Source organism: Neopelma chrysocephalum, unplaced genomic scaffold (assembly GCF_003984885.1).
Source record: "Neopelma chrysocephalum unplaced genomic scaffold, ASM398488v2 Primary Assembly neopelma1_96821, whole genome shotgun sequence".
NCBI classification, from domain to species: domain Eukaryota; kingdom Metazoa; phylum Chordata; class Aves; order Passeriformes; family Pipridae; genus Neopelma; species Neopelma chrysocephalum.
This window is the reverse complement of record NW_020925465.1, coordinates 43024-65813: the sequence shown is the minus strand read 5'-3', so window position 1 is coordinate 65813 and position 22790 is coordinate 43024. Positions and strand designations below refer to the sequence as shown.

The window sequence follows — 22790 nt, the reverse complement described above, 5'->3', positions numbered from 1 at the left end:
CACAAAGGGTGTGAGGAACAGGGAGGCACCCTCCTATCTCGCAGGCCTCTTAACACCTAGTTTATAGCCTGAGGAGTCAGGCTGCTCTGGGCAGAGGGTGTAAATAGTCTATTGAAAACAGTTTCTGGGAAATGGCATGGAAGGCTATAGAATACACAGTTTTGGGTTACACCCATCCAGTGATGAACTGGTCCCAGCTGTCCTAAGAGGACAGCCTGCAAATTACTTTTCCAAGCTGTGTTGCACCCCTGAAAATTTCATCTGTGGGAACACAACAGAGAAAAGGGCCAGCTAAAATACAAACAAGCAGACTCAAAGTGCCCAACCTCACTCAGACTTTCAAATGGAGGCTTCTTGGCTCTGTGAGATCCAGTTGGGGATATGCTGTGGCCATGGGGAAGTCCATTGACACACTTTGCTGCCGGGTGTCCTGCCTGTGCAACCCATACCTGGAGTTATGATGAGCTGTCACCATAACAGATGTTATTCATGTACTGGGCTTTGAGGATAGCCTTGTCCTGCAACTTCCAGCACTTCTTGGCCAAAGCAATGAGAAAATGGTGACAGATCAGTGCCAATCAAGCCTAAGAGGAGCTGCTCATGGGAAAGCAAAGTGTCTTTGTAGTGGCATACTTGAATTTTAGGGAGAAATTTATTATTTTGACCACTGTGTCTGTCCGGAGGTCAAGATTTGTTCAAGATGTGTTTGTTTTAACACGTATTCTTGTGTCTGCATTTTTCTTTAGAAAATCATGTAGCTATTAAAAAAAAATTGTTGATTAAAAAGTCAGTTTATTTTCAAACTTGGTCTTTCTGTGAGTAGCATGCTTTTGGGTTATTACAGTGTTTGAGTTTTGTTCACACCATCACTCTCTACATTTCAACCAAGCCAGCAGAGCTTTAGCTTCTCACAATGTCAACTTCCAAGAGTACAAAGATCAACACCACGACCCCAGGCTTGTTTTTGGGTGAAAACATGATGTGCTTTGCCACGCTTCAGGTGACAGTCACCTCATATGTTGCTGCCTTGGCGTCGGTCTGGCTCTGTGTGGGGCACAGCCCATTTCACAGACTGGGCTGGTGCAGTGTGTGGCACATGCCTGGGTAAGCAAGGGCGACAAGAATGTGCTTGCTCCTGCTGGACTGGGCCCCTTGGATTAAAGCCTACCAATCACATTTTTTTGAGTGTTGTACCGTCTTCTCCTCACTATTTTTGTGTGTTACCAAGTCAGGTAGGCTACTGGGAGGCCTGGACTGTTTGTCTGTTTGTTGTCCACAAGATGATGTTCCTCTTCCCCTATGAATCATGCTACATTGGAATAAACAAGGGAGCACATTTGAGCCCTGTTTTGTATTTTATGACAGCTGGGGGGGCTTCATCCCACCTTTACATGTTGTTCCAAGCTTGTGCAGGGAAAGGTAGTATCCTACGGACTCCCATCCTAGACAGCATCTATGTGTCTTTTCTGGGCTTTGGAGCCTGCAATAAGTCATGTTCTCCTTTTTTTTAATCATAGCCATCCTTGGTATGCACACCTTGATGAGTAACCAGCAGTACTATGAGGCACTGGGGAGCAGCACCATCGTGAACAAAGAAGGGCTCAACAGTAAGTGATTTAGAGTGTTAGCAGGCTGCAGTAGTTGGCTTTGAAGCTGCTAGCAGAGGCAAAGTGGAAATTATTTTTAGGCTGAAGGTTAGAGCCATGAATGCCAGAGCAGCCTGTGATTGGTGGGGCCACCTCTGGTGCATCCTTGCCTTGTGAGAGCCAGCATGGTCTCAGCCACGTCCCTGGTGCTGTTTGGGAGCTAGCACAGCCCAGGGAACAGCCCCATAGAAGCGGTGTGTCCTCTGTCACCCAGATTTGGACCTTGAAAGCACATAGCAGCAGGCACTGGCTGTCCTGTGCTGATTCCCCCCACTGGAGGGGCCTCCCATCTCATGTCGGTTTGTCAGGTCATTCTTCCATCTCCCGTGCTTCCTTCTCTGCTCTTGGAAGAGGAGAAACATATCCAAAGAAAAGGTACTGCTGCTCAGGGTGCTTTTGCTTTCATATGTGTTGCTTTTCACTTGCAGGTGTGATTAAGCCCACACAGTACAAACCAGTTCCTGATGAGGAACCAAACTCGACAGATGTGGAGGAAACTCTGAAACGAATACAAAGCAATGATCCTGATCTTGAGGAAGTCAACCTTAACAATATTATGGTATTTGCTCCTTTCTAGCCTTCTCTCTTAATAACAGGCTGGAACATCTGATACACAGAAGGCAGAGACCAAGCCTGTTTTGCTGCACAGTTTGTACCATAACACTGAGTGTAGCCCGAGAAGAAACACCAGTGCTTCCCATCCCTGTGGGCAACAGGGATTGTTACCTGGGACAAAGGCATGGGGTTGGTAGCAAAAGGACTCCTTTAAGTGCCTGGAAGAATGGAGCTGTGTTGAGGGAAATTTGGGGAGACGCGTCTCCAGACTGTCTGGTTAAAGGCATTGTAGGTTTCTTTGATGATTCAGTCAGGCGTATTTGGTGGAGGGGCTGTTTATGTGTGTTATAAAATGGTGGGGGGAAAAAGTCTTCACAATCCTGACACTTGCCATGAAAATATGAAGAAACCTCCCTTCTTGCAGGTGGCCCTGTCCATCTCCCACCTATCCCTTCTGTGGAGCTCTTTTCTTCTCGTAGAAAGCAAATCAGGACATAGCACCACTTCTTATGTTGCCTTTGGGACACACACACATACTGAAAAATATAGTTTTTGTTCCATGGGGCCTGTTGAATGATGGCATAGCCAAACAGCAAGAACATGGTTAACTGCATGTGCACATTAAAGACATTTTTGCCATACTACCTGCACTTTTCTGTAACAAAAATATTTTTACTTTCATTTATTTGATTCTGGCTAGTGACCCTGTCCCTTGAGGATACAAGGCTGAGGGTCTGGCAGGCAGGCAGGCAGGCACTATTTTTGTGTGTTGAACTCATGACTTTGAGACATGGTCTGGAGAACGGAGGAGTGACAGTGGAGATTGTGAGCTGCTGGGTTCTGTGTTATGGTGATTCCACATGGTGGGATCCAAATGGTGTGGCAAGAAGTCCAAGGTGAGGATACCACTTACAATGTTAGTTGAAAATTTGTGCATTTGAAAAGGGTATCTAAAGTGCTTGATAAGTGAAAAATACTAATTTTGAAGGAACACAGAATGAGCAGCATGGATTTTTTTTTCTCTGCTGAGACCTAGCATGGCAAATGTTAGCCTGAAAGATGCTGTATAAGCAGTCAGAGGTGTCTGGTTTGTGTTACAAGGAGATCCTTTCAGGCCTTTCTAGATCAGGCCCTGTAGGTGGAACTTTTCTGAACAAGACATGAATGCTACTCAGTGCTGTCCTTGTACTAGGAAGCACAGGAGCATTACTCTGTAGGCTCATAGACCTTGGTTACCTCCCCACAACACCTGTGTTCCTACATAGCTGAGTTTCTGGGCAATTAAATCAAACAGCAGAGACATGGCTTCAAATCAAGGCAATGAGCTTTTAGCAGAGTACGACACAGGATGAAGGCATTGCCATGCTCCTCAGACCACGCTGATTATAGCAAGAGAACTTATCAACCCCTTCCTGAAATTACTTCGGTGCATTTGGTGATTTGACCTTGATGAGAAATTAGAAGTATCTTTTAAATGTATTGCATATTCCTTCATATAGATGATGGCCTAACACAGGCTGTCTGCATTTCTTTTCACAGAATATTCCCATCCCGACTTTAAAGGCTTTTGCGGAAGCGCTGAAGAACAACACGTATGTGAAGAAGTTCAGTATAGTTGGGACACGGAGCAATGATCCTGTTGCTTTTGTAAGTACTGTGGGCTCATCATCTCAGTGTTGTGACAGGAGCTGTCCTCAGGCAAGGTGTTTTTGGCGTTACTGACTGACTGACTGGTTCTGCACCTTATGTCGTGTTTGGCACGTTCCACACCTCTGGCATTTGGTGCAGGTGCTTCAGTTTCAGGAGCACTAGTGAAAGTCAGCAACTGACAGGCATTGGTTCCTTCACTTCATTTTTCAGCTACAGAGATTTCAGGGCGCAGTCCTTTAATCCCATTCAGTCTCGTATTTGTCCTCAAGGATGTCTCAGAAAAGGAGCATGAGACAAGAACTGACTCCCCAGTGGCATTTTCTAAAAGTAGTTTGTCTCTCTCCCTCTGGAAGTTTCTTTCTGTTGGTACAAAGCTGTGTGCTGCTGTGTGCACACCTGTTCCTCCCCTTGCACATGTCTGCTCCAGCTCTTTCTCATATTCCTTTGTGCAGATGTGTGCAGAAGGAGGACTCTCACGTGTGGCCTCTGTAGTTGATAATGGGTCTTTCTGGCTGCTGTGCATGATCCTAAATATCAGTGGGCATGCAGAGAGGTGCTGAGTGTTCTGCGTGGCCCTCATGCTACCTTCCAGGCTGCATCTTTGCATACTTCTCCAGCACTGTGACAGCTACTTTTTGCTCTTATTCACCCAGGTCACCCCTACTTACCTCCACACACACTTGTGCACACCAGTTTCCTGTTAGAAAAAAACCTTTTTGGAGGGTGAGTACTGCCCTCACATTATTTTCTGGACTGAGAAGGAAGCCTGTGCAGGCAACACTGGTGCTACCTGAGGGCTCGAGGGGCACTGTGCAGGGTTAGGGGAGCTGTGGGGCCGAGTGCTGTGGTCAGCCCTGCCACTTAGGCATCACCTTCTGTTCCTTCTCTTTCATGCCATAGATAAATCTTCCCATACAGTTTGTAAGAAATGAGATCATCTGATCAGGTCAGGGGGGTTGGGAGCATCCCAGCCCACTTCTGGTCTTACCCTCTGAGGGAAGCAAAAGTCATTAATATGGTTGTGCTGCCACTTGGGAGGACACCTTGGATGTTGAGAACCCCTTGTTCAAGACAGACGCTCCTCTCTCTACCTGCTATAATGGGGAGCATCTCAACTCTGTGCAGGGCAGGCATGGACCCAATCAGAACGGAGGCAGGGCAATGCTGTCCAGCATCCCTGTCATCACCATGCTGACTTTAGAAGAGGGACACGTGAGGTTGTCACGGGGCAGCTGCTGGTGGGGAATGTCATCTTTTGGGGTAGCCCCAAGGGTTTGTCTGTACGAGGTTTTGCTGTGGCCTCCAGCATGCTCATGTCCAAGAATCCCCCTGCAGCCATGGGGAAGCCCCTTCACTCTGCACAGAGCAATTCCATCTGGTGGCAGTGAAACTGCTCAGCACGCAGGACCCGCCTGGAGCCCTCTTGGAGGTGAGGGGAGCTGAACCCCTGCTGCCCTGGAGTGCTCTGCCTCTGCCTGTCTGACTGCCAGTTCTTCCTGCCCACCTCTGCCCACAGGCCCTGGCAGAAATGCTGAAGGTCAATAGCACGTTGAAGAGCCTGAATGTGGAATCTAACTTCATTTCTGGGTCAGGTATCCTGGCTATTGTCGAGGCGCTCCAGGGCAACACATCGCTGGTAGAGCTGCGCATCGACAACCAGGTAAGGCGAGTGACAGCTCTGGGCAAGGGAACGTGTCCTGGCTGAGGGAACTCAGTGGCTGGTCAGGGTAGAGGCTGGCAGCTCTCAGCCTCCTGTTTCTGCTGCAGTTCCTGGGTGGTATCTGCTGCTACCCACAGTATTAAACAAAGGCTGCAGCAGTGCAAGCAGCTTCCCATGTTCCTGGTGCTGCCCTGGAGAACGGTGATGTGCCTGTCCAATATCATGCCTTGCACTGAGCTCTCACGGAGGCTTAAATAACAATGTCTATTTATTAAAACTGAAATTTTCCCTAAAATGCAACAGAAAGAGAAGGAGACCTGTAGAGTGTGCAGATGCCGTGGCAAGTTTAGCTCCCTGAGAAATCCAGGTTGAAGCAGCTGAGCTATGTGGAGCTCAGGGACAGGTGACTGGGAGTTCAAAATCCTAGTTTCTCCAGACATCCCTTAGCTGTTAATCTGTCCAAGAAATAAAGTCTTTGGGCAAACAGCCTCGTGAGAATGTCTGCTGGAGGAGTTGGAGACACTCAGTTGTACCAGAAACAGGCCAGTTGTTTGTTTTACCAGCTCCAAGTCAGAAATGTCAAATGAACCAACAGGTCCAGAGAAGGAGGGAAGAGGTGGACATGATCTAAGTGCTCACTCTGAATCACCCTCTGATGTGACCAGCTTGATTTTTTTGTTTTCTATTTTCAAAAGAGCCAGCCCTTGGGCAACAAAGTAGAAATGGAAATCGCAAATATGTTGGAAAAAAACACCACCCTACTGAAGTTTGGGTACCATTTCACTCAGCAAGGTCCCCGGCTTCGTGCCTCCAACGCTATGATGAATAACAACGACCTAGGTGAGTCAGGCTGACTGCAAGCCAGGAAGTATGGGAAGGTCCTATGGGCAATTTCTGGTGGGATTAGGGCAGAACTGCTCACATGAAAGCTCTGGTAGATGTGTATGAATCAGAATCCACCTCTTGAAGGGCCTGATGATGCTTTGGCCCTCAAGGAAGGAGGCAGCCTTCACCAACCGGTTCCTCAATGCAGCTGCTGTCAGCCAGGCAATGGGTTGTGCTCCAAACTTGGAGACACTGAGCAGCTAAAACTCTGAGAAGAGGTAGCGTTTTTTGTAGTGACGGTGAGTGTTGTTGGAAAGGAGCGAGAGCTGTTGATGTGGTTCGGTACAGCTTGTGCTACAGCATATGGCACACAGGTTATGAGCTGCTAGCACTTGTGATTCCTGCCAACTGCTTGTCTTCCTCCAGCTTCATTCCCACTTTAACAAGGAGATGAAATGTAGTAGAGTTGAACTTGGACGGCAGTAGGATTTGGCCCATCCCCTTCAGTGAAACAAGCTGGAACAGTTTCTAGGGAGATGTGGGAAGTCACGTGGCTTTGAGTTATCTTTATACTCTCAATGAAGTGATCAGAAGTGCTTGTGAAGCAAAATGTGGGCAAGTCCGCAAACTGCCATTTCAGCCAAAGCTTGTGGCAGAGGTTTTCCATTGCTTGGCTACAGGCTGCTGTGGAGCTCTGGGGATCAGGCCAGCAGAGCAGTACTTGAATGCAGCTAACACACCCATCACGCTGTACTCAACGGCTGTCATATTAGGGCAGATTATAAATATGTGGTGTTTTAAACACAAATAATAAAACTAAACCTTGTGTCAGCCGGTCCTGTGCTCCTAGGAAGCACAGCCAAGCGGAGGTATGTGCCAGTTCTTCAGGGATCACACAAAATACTCAGTCTTACAGTTCACTGTGTATTTATTCTGCCTGTGGCTGCATTCCTGGTCACTAGAGAGCTGCACCGGCAAAGGCTTGCTATTTCCCATCCTTTGGAACAGAGCAAGATTTTGAATGACTCTGCAGCACCTGGCATTCAAAGTAATCAGCTGAAAGATTTAAATCTAATATTTTAATTGTTCCTGCTGTTAAGGAGATGAATTCACAACTCGCCTTCCATGTTAACAACTGTGCATTTTGCCTCTTTGGCCATTAAGAACTGCATTTTTTGTCTGATTTGGTTCTTGTTTGCAGCTCATATTCATCTGGCAATAGCATCTCAGCTCTACATGTGGACAATGTATAAGTACAGGAAAACTTTATTTTCCTCCCTGTCAGCAATAGCTCTCTCCTTGTGCTCCATTCCAATATTCTTGCTTATCATCAGCTGATGCTACCAGAATGTGGTTTTGGTCCCATAGCTTCTGTTCTCTAAGATGTTCTGTATGAACCAACTATGAAGGCTTTTACATTCATCCTCACGAGCTAACTTCTACATCCTCTCAATAAATTTTTTTTTGTTTTTCTTTGCACACATTTCTTGAAAAGTCGTGAGTGTAGCTGTCAGAGGTGTGAATCAGCTTTAAGACTAGATATGAGACTGCTTTGACCGTGTTAACTATGATCAGAGGACTGGAACCTAGAGGTTTAGGATAAGAAATGAGAAATTTTTTTGATTTTTTTTTTTTTAATTTTGAAAAGGCGACTGAGAAAAACTAGCAAAGGAAAAACTGCGGCATCCATCTCCTGCTGTTTCTACGTCAGTTAGCATCAGATGATGCATTGGCCAAAGTCCAGTTACATAGACAAACTGTGAAATACAACTGACTGTAGAATAAGGCTGAAAGTAGCTTCTGACCTTAAAAACTCATAGGGAGAGAAACCTCATCTTACTTTCCATGATTTTAAACTATGTAAGGGTGTGCCTGCTGCTTAAAGCAGGAATTCAGAAGCTGAATATCCTGTTTCTTTCCTATGAGAAAGTACATCTCTCAGCTCCTTCCAAAGCAGTTAAGCCAAGCCTGCCATCCACATTTTACCATTGCCATGACTGACTCCTCTTTCTTTTCTTTTTCAGTGAGGAAGAGAAGACTTGCAGAGTTGAATGGGCCTATTTTTCCCAAGTGCAGAACTGGAGTGTAGTTCCTGGCTGTGGAGGTCATTCCCGGTGATCTGTGCTACACTGTGGAAATCTAAAGGCAATAAGTGCCTTGACAGAGTATTTGTGGTGCCTCAGTTCTGTTTTATGCACTAACAGTTTAAATTAACTAGCAGCTATAGTTTTTATGAAGATTTTATCCAGTAGGACTGGTGATGTTTTCTGTAGAGTTGGAAACTATTTGAGCCAATAATAACATGTCAGTTTCATGCAATCTCAGTTTAGAGCACATCCCAGTGTAAAAGTGACTTTAACCTGGGACTTAATTTTATATAAACTTCCTGCACGGTGTTTCATAAAGTTAGGATGTGGTATGCATGAGTGAAAGATACAATTGTTTCACACAAATTATACAAGTATTAAAAAAATACTTTATTTTTTTCCACGTTGATCTCAAGTAACTATAGAGGAGCAACTGTTTAACAAGCACTTCTATCACCTGGAAACATGGCTACCATTTTTTACCGACATTTGCTGAATCATTTAATTGGAGATGCTGTTTCAAATGCATCCTTGTGTTTCTTTGAAAAAAACCTGATCTCCACCCCTGGCATAAATGGAACTTAAGGCCACCAATTATAAAACAGAGTCTCAAAAATCAAGTGGTTTAGGACAGGTCAATATCCTTCAATGCACATCTGAAGAAAACAGTTACTTTTAGAGATGTGATGGAAATTCTAACCCCACAGAGATGGCCAAACTAATCAGCAAATTAGAGCCTTCTCTTTTAATTCCCACTCCTTTCAGTTTCCTTATGTTAAAAGCATTTGTCCAGATATTCACTGGAAACAAGTCAAATTCTCTCTTTGCTGTTTTGTCTACATGACCATGTCCATTAATTAAATTCTGTTCTGCTAGGAATTGTTTCTTTTTACTGCTGTCCCTTATGTCCACATAAATGCAAGAATAAATGTTGTGCCCTAGAAAGGCTGTGAAGTGAAATACCACAACTCTGAACTTGCACTGTGCATGGTCTGACCACTTTTTTCAGCCTACACCAGTCATCCAGCCTGGGAGGAATTCCCCACAGGCCTGTGTAGCTCCTAGACATGCAGTGGACTGGACCCAGCACTATGACATCCAAAACTCCCACTGTTAATGTGAGTGGGATCCTGCTTGCTAAGAAGAGTTTCCTGGAAGAAGTGCTGCTGTACTGAAGCCTTAATCTTGGTCAGATGACACGTCTCAGAAAATGTTCTCTCTTGATAGAAATCTCCCTTTAAACATCCGTTAAGAGTGAAGTTTTTCAGCCTTTTACACATATACTGGCAAAAGTCCCACAGACTTCTTCAGAGCTTGTGCGCAAACACCACCGACAGTTTAGCTCTGACCAGCAAAGCAGAGAAACACTATTCAAATCTTAATAAATGTGCCAGTGGTGTGATATAAAATGCTTCACTACAGCTTCTTTCCCCCACTGTGCAAGTTCTGTATCAGAAAAGGAAGAGACTACAGAAGAAAAACACTTGAAAACATACTAAAATGAAGAAACTGGCAGACAGCCACTTTCTTCCATGTGCGCTGCAAAGACTTCAAAATGGCCAACTAAATCATCAAATCAGAACCACACAGTTTCAGCTAAGCCATCCACTCAAATTTGCAAATTTGCAGGCTCAGCTTCAGAAGAACATAGATGCATCTTATCCTGGAAATTCCTGATGGTGCTAAGAAACCCAGACATGCAAGGAGATGCACCTGCAGAATAGGGAGCACTACCATAGATACTACTGCAGCATCTTTTCCTACGTGGAAAAATAAAACCCAGCCCTTAAAAAAGGAAAGAAAAGGAAAAAAAAGGACAGGAACTTTGTCCTGTGTTTCACTATAGCAGCATCCATGCAGCCCAAAAGTATATAAAGCTGGCAGGATCATTCCAGGTTCCTCAGCTGATCCTCACAGAGCCTTTTTGCTGCAAGACGCATCCGACAGCCGAGCGCTGTGCAGCAGAGACAGACAGTGCTGAGGCATCAGGCCTTGTGGTGAAAGGCATTAAGCTGTGCAGCAAGGGAGACACAAAATGGTAGTATTTAGGAGCAAATGCATCACTATTTGTCCCAGCAGCTCTCCAGGAAAAGGGGGGAAAAAAGCCATTTTGTGACTGCAGCACCTGGCAGTCAACAGCCAGTCTTGCTGAAAAGTCTTCCCTCTCCTGGAGCTAATGTGCTTTCTCTCAGGCATCACCACTGAGATGCCTGGATCCTACCACAAAGCATTTCACATGGCAAGTCCTTACTTGTATTAATCCAACAAAACTAATCCAGAAAACAGGATACAGAGCTGCTTATGGGCTAACTTGCAAGAAGGAGGCTATGGATGCCTCTTACCCCTCTCTTTGCTCTCTGCAGCAGAGGGAACGTGACTTTATGGGACTCCATCTGCACATCTCAAACCCTTCTCCTTCCTTGCCTTAGGGCGGCAAGGACCAGAAGAGGCCTCATGGCTCACCTCTGCCTTTGAGGTAGAATCTCCAGCTGCCAGGAGCTCTCAGGAGAATTTTACCTTGTAGCCGGGTCTACCATGTGGCTCGGCTTCAGCATTTACCTTGGCAGAATCAAGCACATCCAACACAACAGGTGAAGTGTATTTGTGCAGTACTTAAAAAAATTCTATTGGAAGCATTAAAGGTTATTTATCATCATGGATGCTTCAAAAGTTTACATATAAAAATCTAGTTGTTGCCATTCTGTACTGGTGATATTGAAACAGCCTTATAAACTGATTACAGTGTCCCAGACCTGCTGACAGACTGAATTACAAAACTGTGTTTCTGTTTAGCCTAACACCAGAAGAGCATACCATGCAAGCTGGAACACTCCCCATCAGTGCTCTACACCAGACCTGCAAGTACAGCTTGCATGCTTCTCCACAAATACTCCAGTCCTCAAAACCACAGAGGTTAACCGGCCAGCAAAGACTGGGAGGCAAGATGTCAGGGAAACATTGGTACTGCTTAGACTTCTGCTGAAGGTGTCTACTGCTGGGAGTTTTCAGATTTACTATTAAACGCTATCCTAGAAAGATTCTCAAAGGAAATATTCGTAAGATTCAAAGTTTGGCCTCCTTAATGGAATTGTCAAAAAGACAGTTGCTGAACCATTATCTCACCATGGCAATACTGGAAGCAAGAAGAAATGCTTGCCATGGCTTTAATGGAACCAATGTCCATGTATCTAAGTTGCTAGTCAAGCCAACTTGAGGCCTTACTGAATTAATAGCACCGTGGGAGAAAGTTACAATCTGTATGAAAATAACATAGCCCTAACTGCTATTAAGCAACTGCAGAACTGTGAACTGTTTTCTTGCTTTTAAAAGCAGTTGCCAGTTCAAAAACCCCAAATGACTAACTGCTGTTTAGTTCCCAGAATGACAGCGCGTTTCAAAGACATTTTTCAGTCAAGACACATCTACACTATTAATAAATCCTTTCTGTACATTGTACAGCATCAGGCACACAAAGCAGCATGTGGGAAAGTATTTTGAGCTCATCTGCTGTAGGTTCCTTCAAATTCAAAGACAATTTCTCCACTAACAGGTGCTGGAAATTGCATAAATATGTTGCAGCTTTTAAAAAACTCAACCCATGTTTAAAAAGCACAATTGCTCCCTAGATCTTCAATTATTTAACTTGGATAAGGGATCTTACAACCTCCTTATAGCTGTTGCTGACATTTATGTCCACATGCATCACTTCCAGTGCCATAATGCCAGTATTTTGACAGTCTCTGTGCTTCCCTTTTTGTGTGCTTGTTTCAAAGTGCTTCAAGCTGTCAGGTTTTTTTCAGTGCAAGCAGAGCCGAGCCCTGGATATTTCATATACTGACAAGTTGAAGGAAACAACAGTTCCCAGGGAGACTGAGCATTGGAATGAGGATGGTTTTTGCTGTTCATCCTACAGATCACACAAGTATTGCTGGGCAGACTATCTCTGGGCCTTTGCTCCAGTTACAAGAGGAGGGTCCTTATACTGCCTTCAGCCAGTTTTACACAAGAGTTAAGTCAGCGACTTCAGGTAACTACCCCTTGCTTCTCACTGGTCTAAAGTAAGAGATGCAGGAGGTGGCATGCACATGGAAAATATCTTCAGCTGTAATCTAGTCATATACCCACACCAAATCTGCTGTTTGCACACCCTAACACCAGCTGTTGGAGCAAATGCATGATCATTGGAGAGGTCAGACAGATTGATATCCATGCAGGAAGAAAAGAACAGAATTGTTCTTATGTCCTTTAAGTTTCTTTTGAATTGTGAGCAGCTCTGTCATACTGCAGATACTCTGCTCCAAAATCCCCATGGTAAAGGCCACACTACGAGACTGTCCCCAGGGAGAGGAATCCTGTAGTGCTGGTGACGTGTTGGGCACTCTGGTAATATACAGGCAAGTAATGGATGGTTTTCAGGGCATACTCTAGGTTTAAAGGCAGCATATGAACAAGACTTTCCAAGCCAACATATTTTCATGATTCCCAAACCTAACTGATTAACAGATAGGGATCTGGTTATAGAAGCCCTTCACATTAGCACGCGTCAGATCAGCCAGGGAAACAGCTTAATCTTTTCCTGTGTCCAGCATCCTTTGTGAAACACGTTCAATAGGTACCCTTGGACGTCTCCTTGTGCATTCACATTCCTCCTTAAGTGTCTGTCCTGAAGCCCTTGAAATCACCTTGAGCTCCTTCTCTTGACAAACAGGACAGCAAGCTGTAAGACCTTTGTTGCAACAACTTGGACATGTCAGGACAAGCTGCCGGCAGTGCTGGCTCGAACAAAGTTTATACTGGTCCCACAGCGCCCCACAGTATCTGCATGCTGGAGGGAGGAGGAAAAGAGAAAGTTAATACCCACACTGCTCCAGCTGTTCTCCTCGCAGAGAGCTTGCCATGGCACCAGGGGGCTGCCAGCTCTCATTTAAGTGGCTATCTATTGTCTTCCAGGTTTTTAAGTCCTGCTTAGCTTGATCTTCTAGAATCTAGTTAATTTGAAACTTCTGGTTTTGATGTGAAAAACTTAGGACTGTTTTCTCTCAGGAAAAGGGGAAAGTACTCACTAATCCTTCCTCTAGTTCTGAATAGACAGATTTAAAGATTCTTAATGTTCTTAATGCCAAGAGAAGAAGAAAGATATGCAGGTGGTAACTAAGCCAGTATACAGAAATGTTGCCTCTGGGGAAGGGGTGCCATGGAACTTCCTTCCATCTACAAGCAATGGCTTGTTCAGACAGGGTGTCATTTGCAGTCCTGGTGGAGTCCTTCCACAACATCAGAGGTTTTAACTCTCTAACTGAAAGCTACAGCCCAATTTAGCTGCACCACCACACTTCCCCTTGAAACTTCTGGAGGGATGGATGTGATGTGTCCAGAGTGTGTTCTGTTTCTACACCAAGTCAGGCCCCCTCAAGATGTATATATTAATTGCAGCAGAGGAATGAGAAGTTATGCTTGAAAAATTACTAACTCAGAGAAAAAACAGCACTGCTTCCTAAAAAAAAAAAAAAAGGCTAGAACCAAATTCCATCTGGCAACTGATAGCAAGATAGCAGATCATTTCATTTGCAGTAACTGAAGAGCAATCCCAGCCAGAAGACCAAGCTATGTTCTTAACAACTTCTACTAGAGGTCACTGAAATTCTACCAGCTACAGAAAACTTTAAAGCATGAAAATAACAAAGTGCTGTAGTGTACAGTGCCATTACTCTTGCAGTGTCTGGTAGCCTGTGTTGATATTCTGTGAAATTACTGGAGCAGAGAACTGCTGGCAGCAGGAGAACTACTTAAAACTTGGGTCATTTGGCCAACCACAGTCTGATCAGCACTGTGGGCAACAAGCAGGTAACAACAGCAGTGGTGCTTGACATATATCTCCATAGGTGCAGATGGCTCATAACAGCAGCTATTCTGCAGGGAATACTTCCTTTCACTGCTCCGGTTTTAGTGAACCCTTTTTAGTGACCTGCTTTTTTCTCTCATTTCTGTTTTATGTGTTAAAGCCATAGAGTTGATAGTCATCATGAAAAGTGATAGCACTAAAAGATCAAACCAAGTATGAGGAAGAACTACGTAGACCAGTTTGGCTGTCCCTATCCTGCACACCTCTGGAAATGATTGCAATAGCTTCCCAGCCTTCTGCACTTACGTTATCTAGTCCTACCTGAGATGATATCTTCATTGGAACAAATGGCGTAACGATCATCAAATACAAACAGCTTCCCCCTGTAGAATCCATCTGGAAACTCTTCCAGGTACTTGTGAATTCCACCTTTTAGCTGGTAAACCTCTCTGCACACTGCCTGTTTAAAGCATAGTAGCAGAAAAGCTGAAGGAGACCGCAGCAGTGGTGGTGTGCCAGAGTTCCCAAAGCAAATGTTGTAAATGCCAGGGGTCAGTGAAAAGCAGCAGCTTCCCAATGACCATCAGATGGCACCACGTGCACCCACAACTCTAGGCAGTGCCATCAGGGACTACTGGGCAGCTCCACAAGGTTGGCTTGCTGACATGAACCCGACTGGTCATTTAATTGTACAGTCAAAAGAAGCTGGTAACCTCCTCACCTGAGGGAGGTCTGCTGCATCACAGAGCAAATGCTTTTAAACCTTCATGAACTGCTGTTTATTCTGTTTTTGTGTAGTTAACTGCTATCGGAAGCAGAATTTCTCAGGGTTCACATTGATGCAGCAGAGAAAAAACAAACAAGGTTTAAGTCTCTAGAGAACATTTATGTGTTCTGTTCCCTTGATCCTTGAGGGAAGGATCCAGGAGAAGAGTGGGATGGAAAGCACAGTTAGAACAATGCAATGTGCTGGATTTAATTCCACGACACTGGGAAAGCACTGACTGGCTGATTTTCATCACTCTGAAATGCTCAAGCTGTGCAGTAATAACCACAGAGCATAACCTAGACAGAGTCTGTGGAAACACTGCAGAATGGTCTCAAGCCCTCCTAAAACACTCCTACAGTGGACACAAAAATACCTCTTATCAACAAATGGGTTATAAAATTATTTTCACAGAGCAATCACTGCTGTGACACTAGACCATGCAGATTATACTGAGCTATCCACATCCTTGAGAGATAGCATGAGGCAAGCACAAGTTACAGGCATTTATTTCCTCACCTGTGCATTAGGCAGTTCGTGCACAGTAAGAATTTACCAGCAAAACAACAGACAGGTGCCTTTAGAGCAGTCTTAACTCCCCAACACTTGTGCCCTCAGAACAACATCTTACCTTGCTCCTTAGGTAAGCAGAGCCTCTTTCACAACGAATCCCTCCTGTGCAGTACATCAGGACACGCTTGTCTTTGAAAAGATCCAGGTTTTCATCTATGTAGCTGGGAAAATAGCTGAACTTCCTGATATCTGGAGCCAGACAGCCCTGGAACTGCCCCTGCAATAACAACAGATGGCCATGCAACTGGTTACAAGCAGTATTACTGGTAAGGTCTGTGCTTCAAACTAGAGGAAGTAATAAACGTTTGGCCCAGAACACTCATCTCACTGCAGCCGTTTTAGGAAGCTTCTCAGATGCATTTATGCATTAAAACACATTAAAAACTGGAGGAGGATTCTGGACACAGCATGTCTCCTCATCCAAACAGAAAAGATTGAGCTAAGCACAACAGCACTGTCAGAGAGAGGACAAACCACAACGCAGAGGGGTGCTGCTTGTGACAGCAGGATGCCCCTTGTTCTTTTTTACACATGGGACAAGGCAAAATTATGCTACTTTTACTTGAAACGTTCACTGCTAATGTTGTATGGACCACTTTGTGTTCTTCCTGCCAAGCTGTACAAGCACTTAGCCAGGCAGGCTCCAGGCTGAGTTGTGAGCAAGTCCTCTACTGCTTGTGTCTAATATTCACTACTAAACTTTGTACACATTACAGCCAATCTGGAATATGGCATCTCTTCTAAGGTTACACCCTCACAATGGTACATGCTTCACCCCAGCACTTGTAACACAGTGCAAGAAGCAGGCAAACAACACTTACTATTTTACTTTCATAGAAGTTCCTACAGTCCAGCAAGATGGTATCGCTTTGTCCTTGACTGGCCTGAGACAAATATTGTTCTACTTCTCTATGAAATTCCTGAGGGGATAAATGGATTCCTTTAACACAAAAAAAAAGGGGAGAGAAAGGGAGAAGAAAAGTGAGAAGCAGAACTACAAAACAATGTTACATATGATCTCACTGATCCAGACGCTCCTCAGATTTCCAAACAAAAAAGTTTTCTGATTGTTCACAGCCTCTCCATCCCAACTCAATCAGCCAAGTTTATCCATCTTTGGCTTCCTATTGGCAAATGAAAGAAAACACAACACTGTCCCACGTGACAAAGAAGCAGCAGAAGCCTGTCTCTGTGGTCTTTTGTTGCATCCTCCTGGCACCTCTTACTATTGCAAAAAAAAGAGTGAAAAATGTTTCGTTTCCCTTTGTTCATCTGTCGTTATATTTGGAGGTGCAGAAGCATACAGAAATGCAATTTTTAAGTGGAACTTTTCTTGATAAAAATGGAAAATTTCCATAAGCACGTATTAATTTCAGTACAACTTCAATTTACATAAAGTTTCTCAGCTTTCAGGTTGCTCAGGACTTAAGACTCACAATGTAATGAAAACAAAAAAAAAGCTCCCAGCAAAATCCTTTACCTTATCTAAAAACCCCCCTACAAGCAACCTGGTTGAGTAATAGGAACCATCTCCATAAAACGCTGTAAAATAGGAGGAAAAAGGAAAAAAACAAAGATACATCCCACAAACTACAAAACAATGGGGATAAAAAATAATCCTTTCCCAAAAACACAAAAAGATGCTGTAGAAGTTTGGCACCAATAAAACCTCTCAGTGGAAAAAACCCCAAACTGCTCTGTTAATTGCCACTTGCTGTGCTCCTGCTCACCACCCATATAAGCATCCTCATAGCAATTGCACAGCCAGGAATATCTTATCAGGCATAATCAATGCTAAGCAGCTACAGGTAGCAAAAAACAAATGCAGTCTGTTTTAGGGGAGTGGCATTGACCTCATGGAGAACTTGGCTTTGCTTTAGTGCAAAAGGCACTAAAAGGGCCTGGCTTCAAAACGAGCAGAGCCAAGTCAGCAGTCCCCAACACAGGGACATGCACATACTCAATTGGAAGCTTCACTGGGATTCTAGCATTTTCTAAAAGAGAAAAAGCTCTCAGCATCCACAACACCAGAGCCCACTGGATCCACAAGGCAACTCCATGGAAAAAGCTCTTTTTATACAGCTTGGTTCTTACTGCAAGAGAACCCCAACAGGAGCATTGGAGCTCTTTATATGATTTATTTTCTGAGCAGTCTCAAACCCCTACAGAATACTTACAAACAAATATGAATATATTCATGCATAGAAATGTCTTTCCTAACCATCATACATAGTTTCCTCTTACATCTGCCTGTAGCAAATGTCCAGTGACTTACTCCTTAACCAAAGCCCAAGGTATGTCCCTGTCCCACAACAAGGTAACAGTTTGATGTCATCTGAACTGTTTCCCACAAAATGAGAATTTAATACTAAGTTTTCTGAGGCAGCTAAACACTTAGCAAACTAAAACCTGGGCCAGCAAATTCTCTGTACTAGTAGCTTTCGGCTACCAGTAAGAAATCAGTATCTGTTTCTCCTGTCCTGGCCATTGTGCAGAGGAAAATGTATAATGTTTATTCCTTTATTCTTCACTTACGCCTCACTTGGGTGAGAGGGTTTATTTTTCATCAAATAAACTTACCAGTTTCTTTATAAGACACTATCTTTGGATCAATGCCCATAGGTACAATTTCTTTAAATACTCCAACTCGAAGGTCTGGGAAACAGTGAGCTCCTCCTGCACTGCTCTAGGTAATCAAACACAAAAACAATTCACCAACATTTGCCAGGTGTCAAGATTAAAATTACCTACTCACTTTAATTTCTACAACTCATTAGAGCATGAAAATATCTTGGTGGCTGAGAGAAAGAAATGTCTCTCCTTCTGAAATCCACACTTAAATCCTGAGGTTGAGGCAAATACAGAAAATACTGTAATGTACTCATGCATGAAGGTTGATGCCCAGAGAGTTTGAAGATCAGAGTAAAATTCCATCCCTGTTCTGTTTTAGCATCTACATATGACTGTAACTAATGCAATTCCTCTTGAAATTCCGCCAAGCACAACAGACAGTTAAAAAGCTAAGACTGACTCATCACTGCAGCTCTATGTGGAATTTGAGTTTCACAGTTTCACTGACTCCTTTGGTCTAGTTGCTTATGGAAAAAAAAAAAAAGCTCTCCCTGCAAGTAAAACTGTGTGAAGAATAGCTGCTGCTTTAGCAACAGCTCTCCTTCCTCACAGAGAAACCAGCACCTACAGTGCTGGGGCAGCCAAAGCCTACCAGGATGCCACAGAGTGGACCAGTCACAGCTGCCTTCACCATCTGAGGACAGCCATCAGCACATATGCTCAGGCACAAGCAGAAGTTAGCACCTCTGCCTCCAGCCAGGTACTCAGTGGAGTTGGAAGAAACCTTGACTGCGCCTGTGTGTTTTCTCTAGAAGATAATCAATTCAGGGAAATGACAATGCACCTATACAGACACCAAAGCCTCCATGAACCTAAACCGGTAGGCTTCCAGTCAAGGATCTCAAATTAGGGTGAAGAGGACAGTGTGGAAATGCTTTTCTTGCCTAACAGTATGTTGTGATGCCTACTCAAGCTGGAGAAAATGTTGTTGAAGAATGAAGCACTCTCCCTCATTCACCTATATGGGGGGCTTTGCAGCTGCACCCATAGCTGCCAAAGCTTGTAGCAGCTGCTGTCACTGCTCATGATAACTGCTAACGCTGGTAAAAGCCAGCAAAGATATCTAAACAAGGTATGGTTAAGAACCCTTGGCTTAGGTAAGTGCTGGTAGAGCAGAGGCAATACTGCCAGGAAGAATGTGCTTATTTCTTGAAAATTAAATGACCTGCATTAGCAATGTCTAGGTAGAAATTATTTTTTCATACCTTGAAATCCTCTTGACACAAAATGTTTTTGAACAGAGGCTGGGAAAGCATAACTTCAATGTAGAGACTGGTAGCTACTTTACTTCCACCAACTGTCCCATTAATCCCTTCTGAAGCAACTCGTACCTAGAAGGCAAGAGGAGATGCTGGGGCTGAGCCTTAGAAACAGCAAAACAGATCACAGTGAAATTAGCAAAACATGACTGGATGAAAAAGGCAGGCACAAGAGTATGTTCAGAAAAGAGACTACTGAATAAGGAAGGAAAATATGGTTATACTGAAGTTGAACATAAAGAAGACAGTAAATAGGAAAAAAACCTCCAGTAATCACTTCTGAGCCATTTCAAAAGAATCATAACAAGATATTCAGAAGAGTCCGTGCAATAAACAGAAATGCTGTCTAAACAGAGAAATTGCTGTCTGCAAATCCTGCAGTGAGCATTAAAATTCCCACTGGAAGTCTGCCTCAGGAAGAACAATAGGCTTGTGCCCCATGACTCACGCAGCTAAAAGGAAAATGTGAATATGCATAATATCATATCTAATATTAAACTTTAGGGTGAGTCATTTTATCTTCAGCACTGACAAATGAACAAAAGTGTTGAAGTAGGGGGAGGGAGGGAAGACTGAATATAAGAGGCAAGGAAAAAACAAGTGGTTAAGAAGCTCAATGCTGTACCTGCCTCAGAGATGAGAGGAAAAAAGAAAAAGAAAAGAAATTTGAGAAAAATACCAACCACCAGGCAAGAGAGCTGAGCAGAAAAAGAAGTGAATGCATCAGGACATTTCACCCCCACATCTCCTATGCTGATGCACAACAGGGAAGGTGCCCTACCATGGGCAGAGAGAAGGAAGCTACTTAGGAAGACAAGTCAAAGTCAAAGACAAAAGGAGCCTCCTCCTCTGAGTTGTCCTCCTTCTCCCCACAGCAACATCAGCTTCATGAGGCTAAAACTCACCTTTGCCCACAGCCTCAAGAGGCCAGCTAGTTAAGCAACTCACATCCTTTTGGCCTGCCAGGAATGAGGAGAACAAAGACTGTGCAGGAATGAACACTGCTCTCCCATGGTGTGGTCTAAGACGTCAGTTGCTCTCACCTAATTCCTGACAGTATGGATTACAGGTTGGTTTAGTTACTGGGCTGGAAGATCACTGTGCTCCCAAGAAGTTAGGATACATGTAACCATGAAGCAGAGCAAGCCCAGTTGCACACTACACAGTGCTGCACGTCCAGCTTGGCCTTCAGGCTGTGTTGTGCTGCAGTACCCTTTAGCCACAGGACAAAACCCAGCCTAGTAATGCTAACTGAGACAACTGCATGCAGCTCTCTGTTGACATCAGTGATTATGCCACCTCTGTCTCCTTGCCTTTATCTAAAAGTGCATCAGGAAGGTCTCACGTGAATATCCTTTCTGTTTGACAGCAGGAGTGATAAAAGGACTTGTTTTTCTGCTTCCATGTGTAATGGTTCAAATGAGGGAAATGGGGTAACCCTTGCAGGAATAGGGCCTGCCCCATGTACTGTGTGTGGATCAGAGGCTGGCTGGATGTTGCACAGCCAAGGGTTCCCTGCACCAAAACAGATATAAGATTATCTGCATTTTTTTTCCTTTGTAGCGTTAGCTCTTAGGCAGAGTTCTAAGATACCTTACAGAGTCTGACTACCTCTCTTAATGGGGTTGTAACAGACTAGCATCTTCTGGTGCAAAACACCCGATTCTCCACATGCCCCATTGTCCTGCAGTAAGCAAAGATAGTTTTTTTTGCTAAAGAATACACCCATTGCTTAAAACCTTACCTTGCCAGTGAGATGCAGATGCTGGCACAGAGCCTTTTGCCAAGCACAGAGTTTCTCTGGATCCTTCACCTCACAATAACAGTAATATAGAAGTACTTCTCCCACCTTGCTGCCCATAGCATGGTAAAGATGAGCAAATAGAAAAAGGATGTTAGGGTTTGAAAGAACAAAAACATACTATTAGTAGTAAACATTCAAAAAGCAGGTGATCTTCTTCTGGCACTTATATGGAGAAAAAAAACAACCAAACAAACTTTGGAGGATGAGCACTACTGGGCTTGATTTATTTTAAAGAGAAGGTATATTAACTAAAAAAAGTGCCCACACTTCTAGTTCTCAGGACTGGGTATGAAATGAACTTATCTGTGCTGCATAGGGCGTTTCTGCCAGTGGCCTACGTGTGCTCTCTTAACACAGGACATAAGAATTGCTCATTTTTGTGTGCACAGGTGTCCCATTAAATGCTCAATCTGCCAAACAGGCACTTGAAAATTCAAGTGCTTGAGCTATCTAAATTTAAAAGGACAAAACCTTTATTGAGATTGTGTGTGCCCGCATTCTGTGCAGCACAAGCCGCTGTACTCTCTCACAGTCAGGAACATTTTTGTGAACCTACTTTATAACTAACAAGCCCTTAATGTACCTAAATGAGTAGAGAAAAGGAACCTGTGCAGAGCATATCCTGCTGTTCTGCTCTTTTCTGTTATGGTCCTTACAGATCCAAGCTGTCCAGCAGCAGTATAGGTCAGCTTTAACAGTGTGGGATGATAGAGCTCTGAGAATATCCTAAGTAGACTGAACTACCATCAAAAAACCTGCAGTGCATCTACTGTAAGATGCACCTTTTTATTATTACTGTAATAAAACTGTAAGATCATACTTTGAAGTAAATCTTTATATAAAAGATATCCAAAGACTTCGAAGAGCTAAAGGAATATCAGGGAAGACTTCTTCTGTACCTTAAAAGTGTTGCTTGACTGAATTTCACAAAAGGTACTACTGGCAGATGATCGCGTAAGGATGGGCACGTAAAGCCCATTCCTGGGCCTGCAAACCGACGAGGGGCTTTTTTACCTTGTCGGATCATCGTGGTTAATGAGGCTCGTGTCCGGGAGCGCCCAGGAGATCTCTGGGCTGCCCGCAGGAGCTGGGCCGTCCGCGGGGCTCCCTCCGGCCTCTGCCGGCTCCGCATCCAGCCCCTCCTGCCGCCCGACGTCCCCGGAGTGGTGCAGAGCCACGTGCCTGTGGATGCCGGGCAGCTCCTCGAACGCCTGCCGGCAGCACCGCCACCGCACGCCCTCTCCGCCGCCAGGACATCGGGACGCGGCCGGCACCTCCTTGGCTTTGACGAACAGGGAAAAGGCCTGGAAAGCACCGCAAGGACCCGCGTTACCGAGGTCGCCGCGCCACCCCCGCCCCAGGCCCGGCGCGGCGCGGCTCCGCACCGACCCACCTTCCTGCGGGCGAGGGCGCGCTGCTTCCTGCCGGTCGCGCCGGCCTCGGCCGGCACCATCTCCGCCTCTTCGCCGGGAAGCGCCCGCTCGGCTCCTCC

At 44.6% G+C, this 22790-nt stretch overlaps 3 protein-coding genes across 5 annotated transcripts in view; 2 read left to right on the top strand and 1 right to left on the bottom strand.

Annotated features, from left to right (window-relative positions):
* TMOD1 (tropomodulin 1) overlaps positions 1–8826 on the top strand; it is a 25867-nt gene extending 17041 nt beyond the window's left edge. For both annotated transcript variants that reach the window (XM_027670261.1, XM_027670263.1), the window contains exons 5-10: positions 1518–1607; positions 2075–2205; positions 3741–3848; positions 5368–5511; positions 6207–6351; positions 8361–8826. In XM_027670261.1, the coding sequence (XP_027526062.1) occupies positions 1518–1607; positions 2075–2205; positions 3741–3848; positions 5368–5511; positions 6207–6351; positions 8361–8425 (683 nt within the window). In that variant the 3' untranslated portion in view covers positions 8426–8826. The remainder of the gene's footprint in view (positions 1–1517; positions 1608–2074; positions 2206–3740; positions 3849–5367; positions 5512–6206; positions 6352–8360) is intronic.
* TSTD2 (thiosulfate sulfurtransferase like domain containing 2) lies at positions 8796–22790 on the bottom strand. Of its 2 annotated transcripts, XM_027670259.1 has the most exons (10): positions 22692–22790; positions 22313–22602; positions 21239–21347; positions 19441–19566; positions 18185–18290; positions 16426–16544; positions 15663–15821; positions 14587–14725; positions 13894–13917; positions 8796–13248 (listed from the first exon to the last, which is right to left on the bottom strand). In XM_027670259.1, exons 1-10 carry the CDS (start codon positions 22749–22751, stop codon positions 12989–12991), a joined length of 1392 nt encoding a protein of 463 aa, XP_027526060.1. In that variant the 5' UTR covers positions 22752–22790; the 3' UTR covers positions 8796–12988. The 2 variants fall into 2 exon arrangements, with proteins under 2 accessions (XP_027526060.1, XP_027526061.1); XM_027670260.1 differs by lacking the exon at positions 13894–13917.
* The window catches only part of NCBP1 (nuclear cap binding protein subunit 1), a 44034-nt gene continuing 30044 nt past the window's right edge, over positions 8801–22790 (top strand). Inside the window, exons 1-3 of the mRNA XM_027670258.1 lie at positions 8801–8901; positions 19664–19668; positions 21780–21784. Of these exons, the coding sequence (XP_027526059.1) occupies positions 8889–8901; positions 19664–19668; positions 21780–21784 (23 nt within the window). The 5' untranslated portion in view covers positions 8801–8888. The remainder of the gene's footprint in view (positions 8902–19663; positions 19669–21779; positions 21785–22790) is intronic.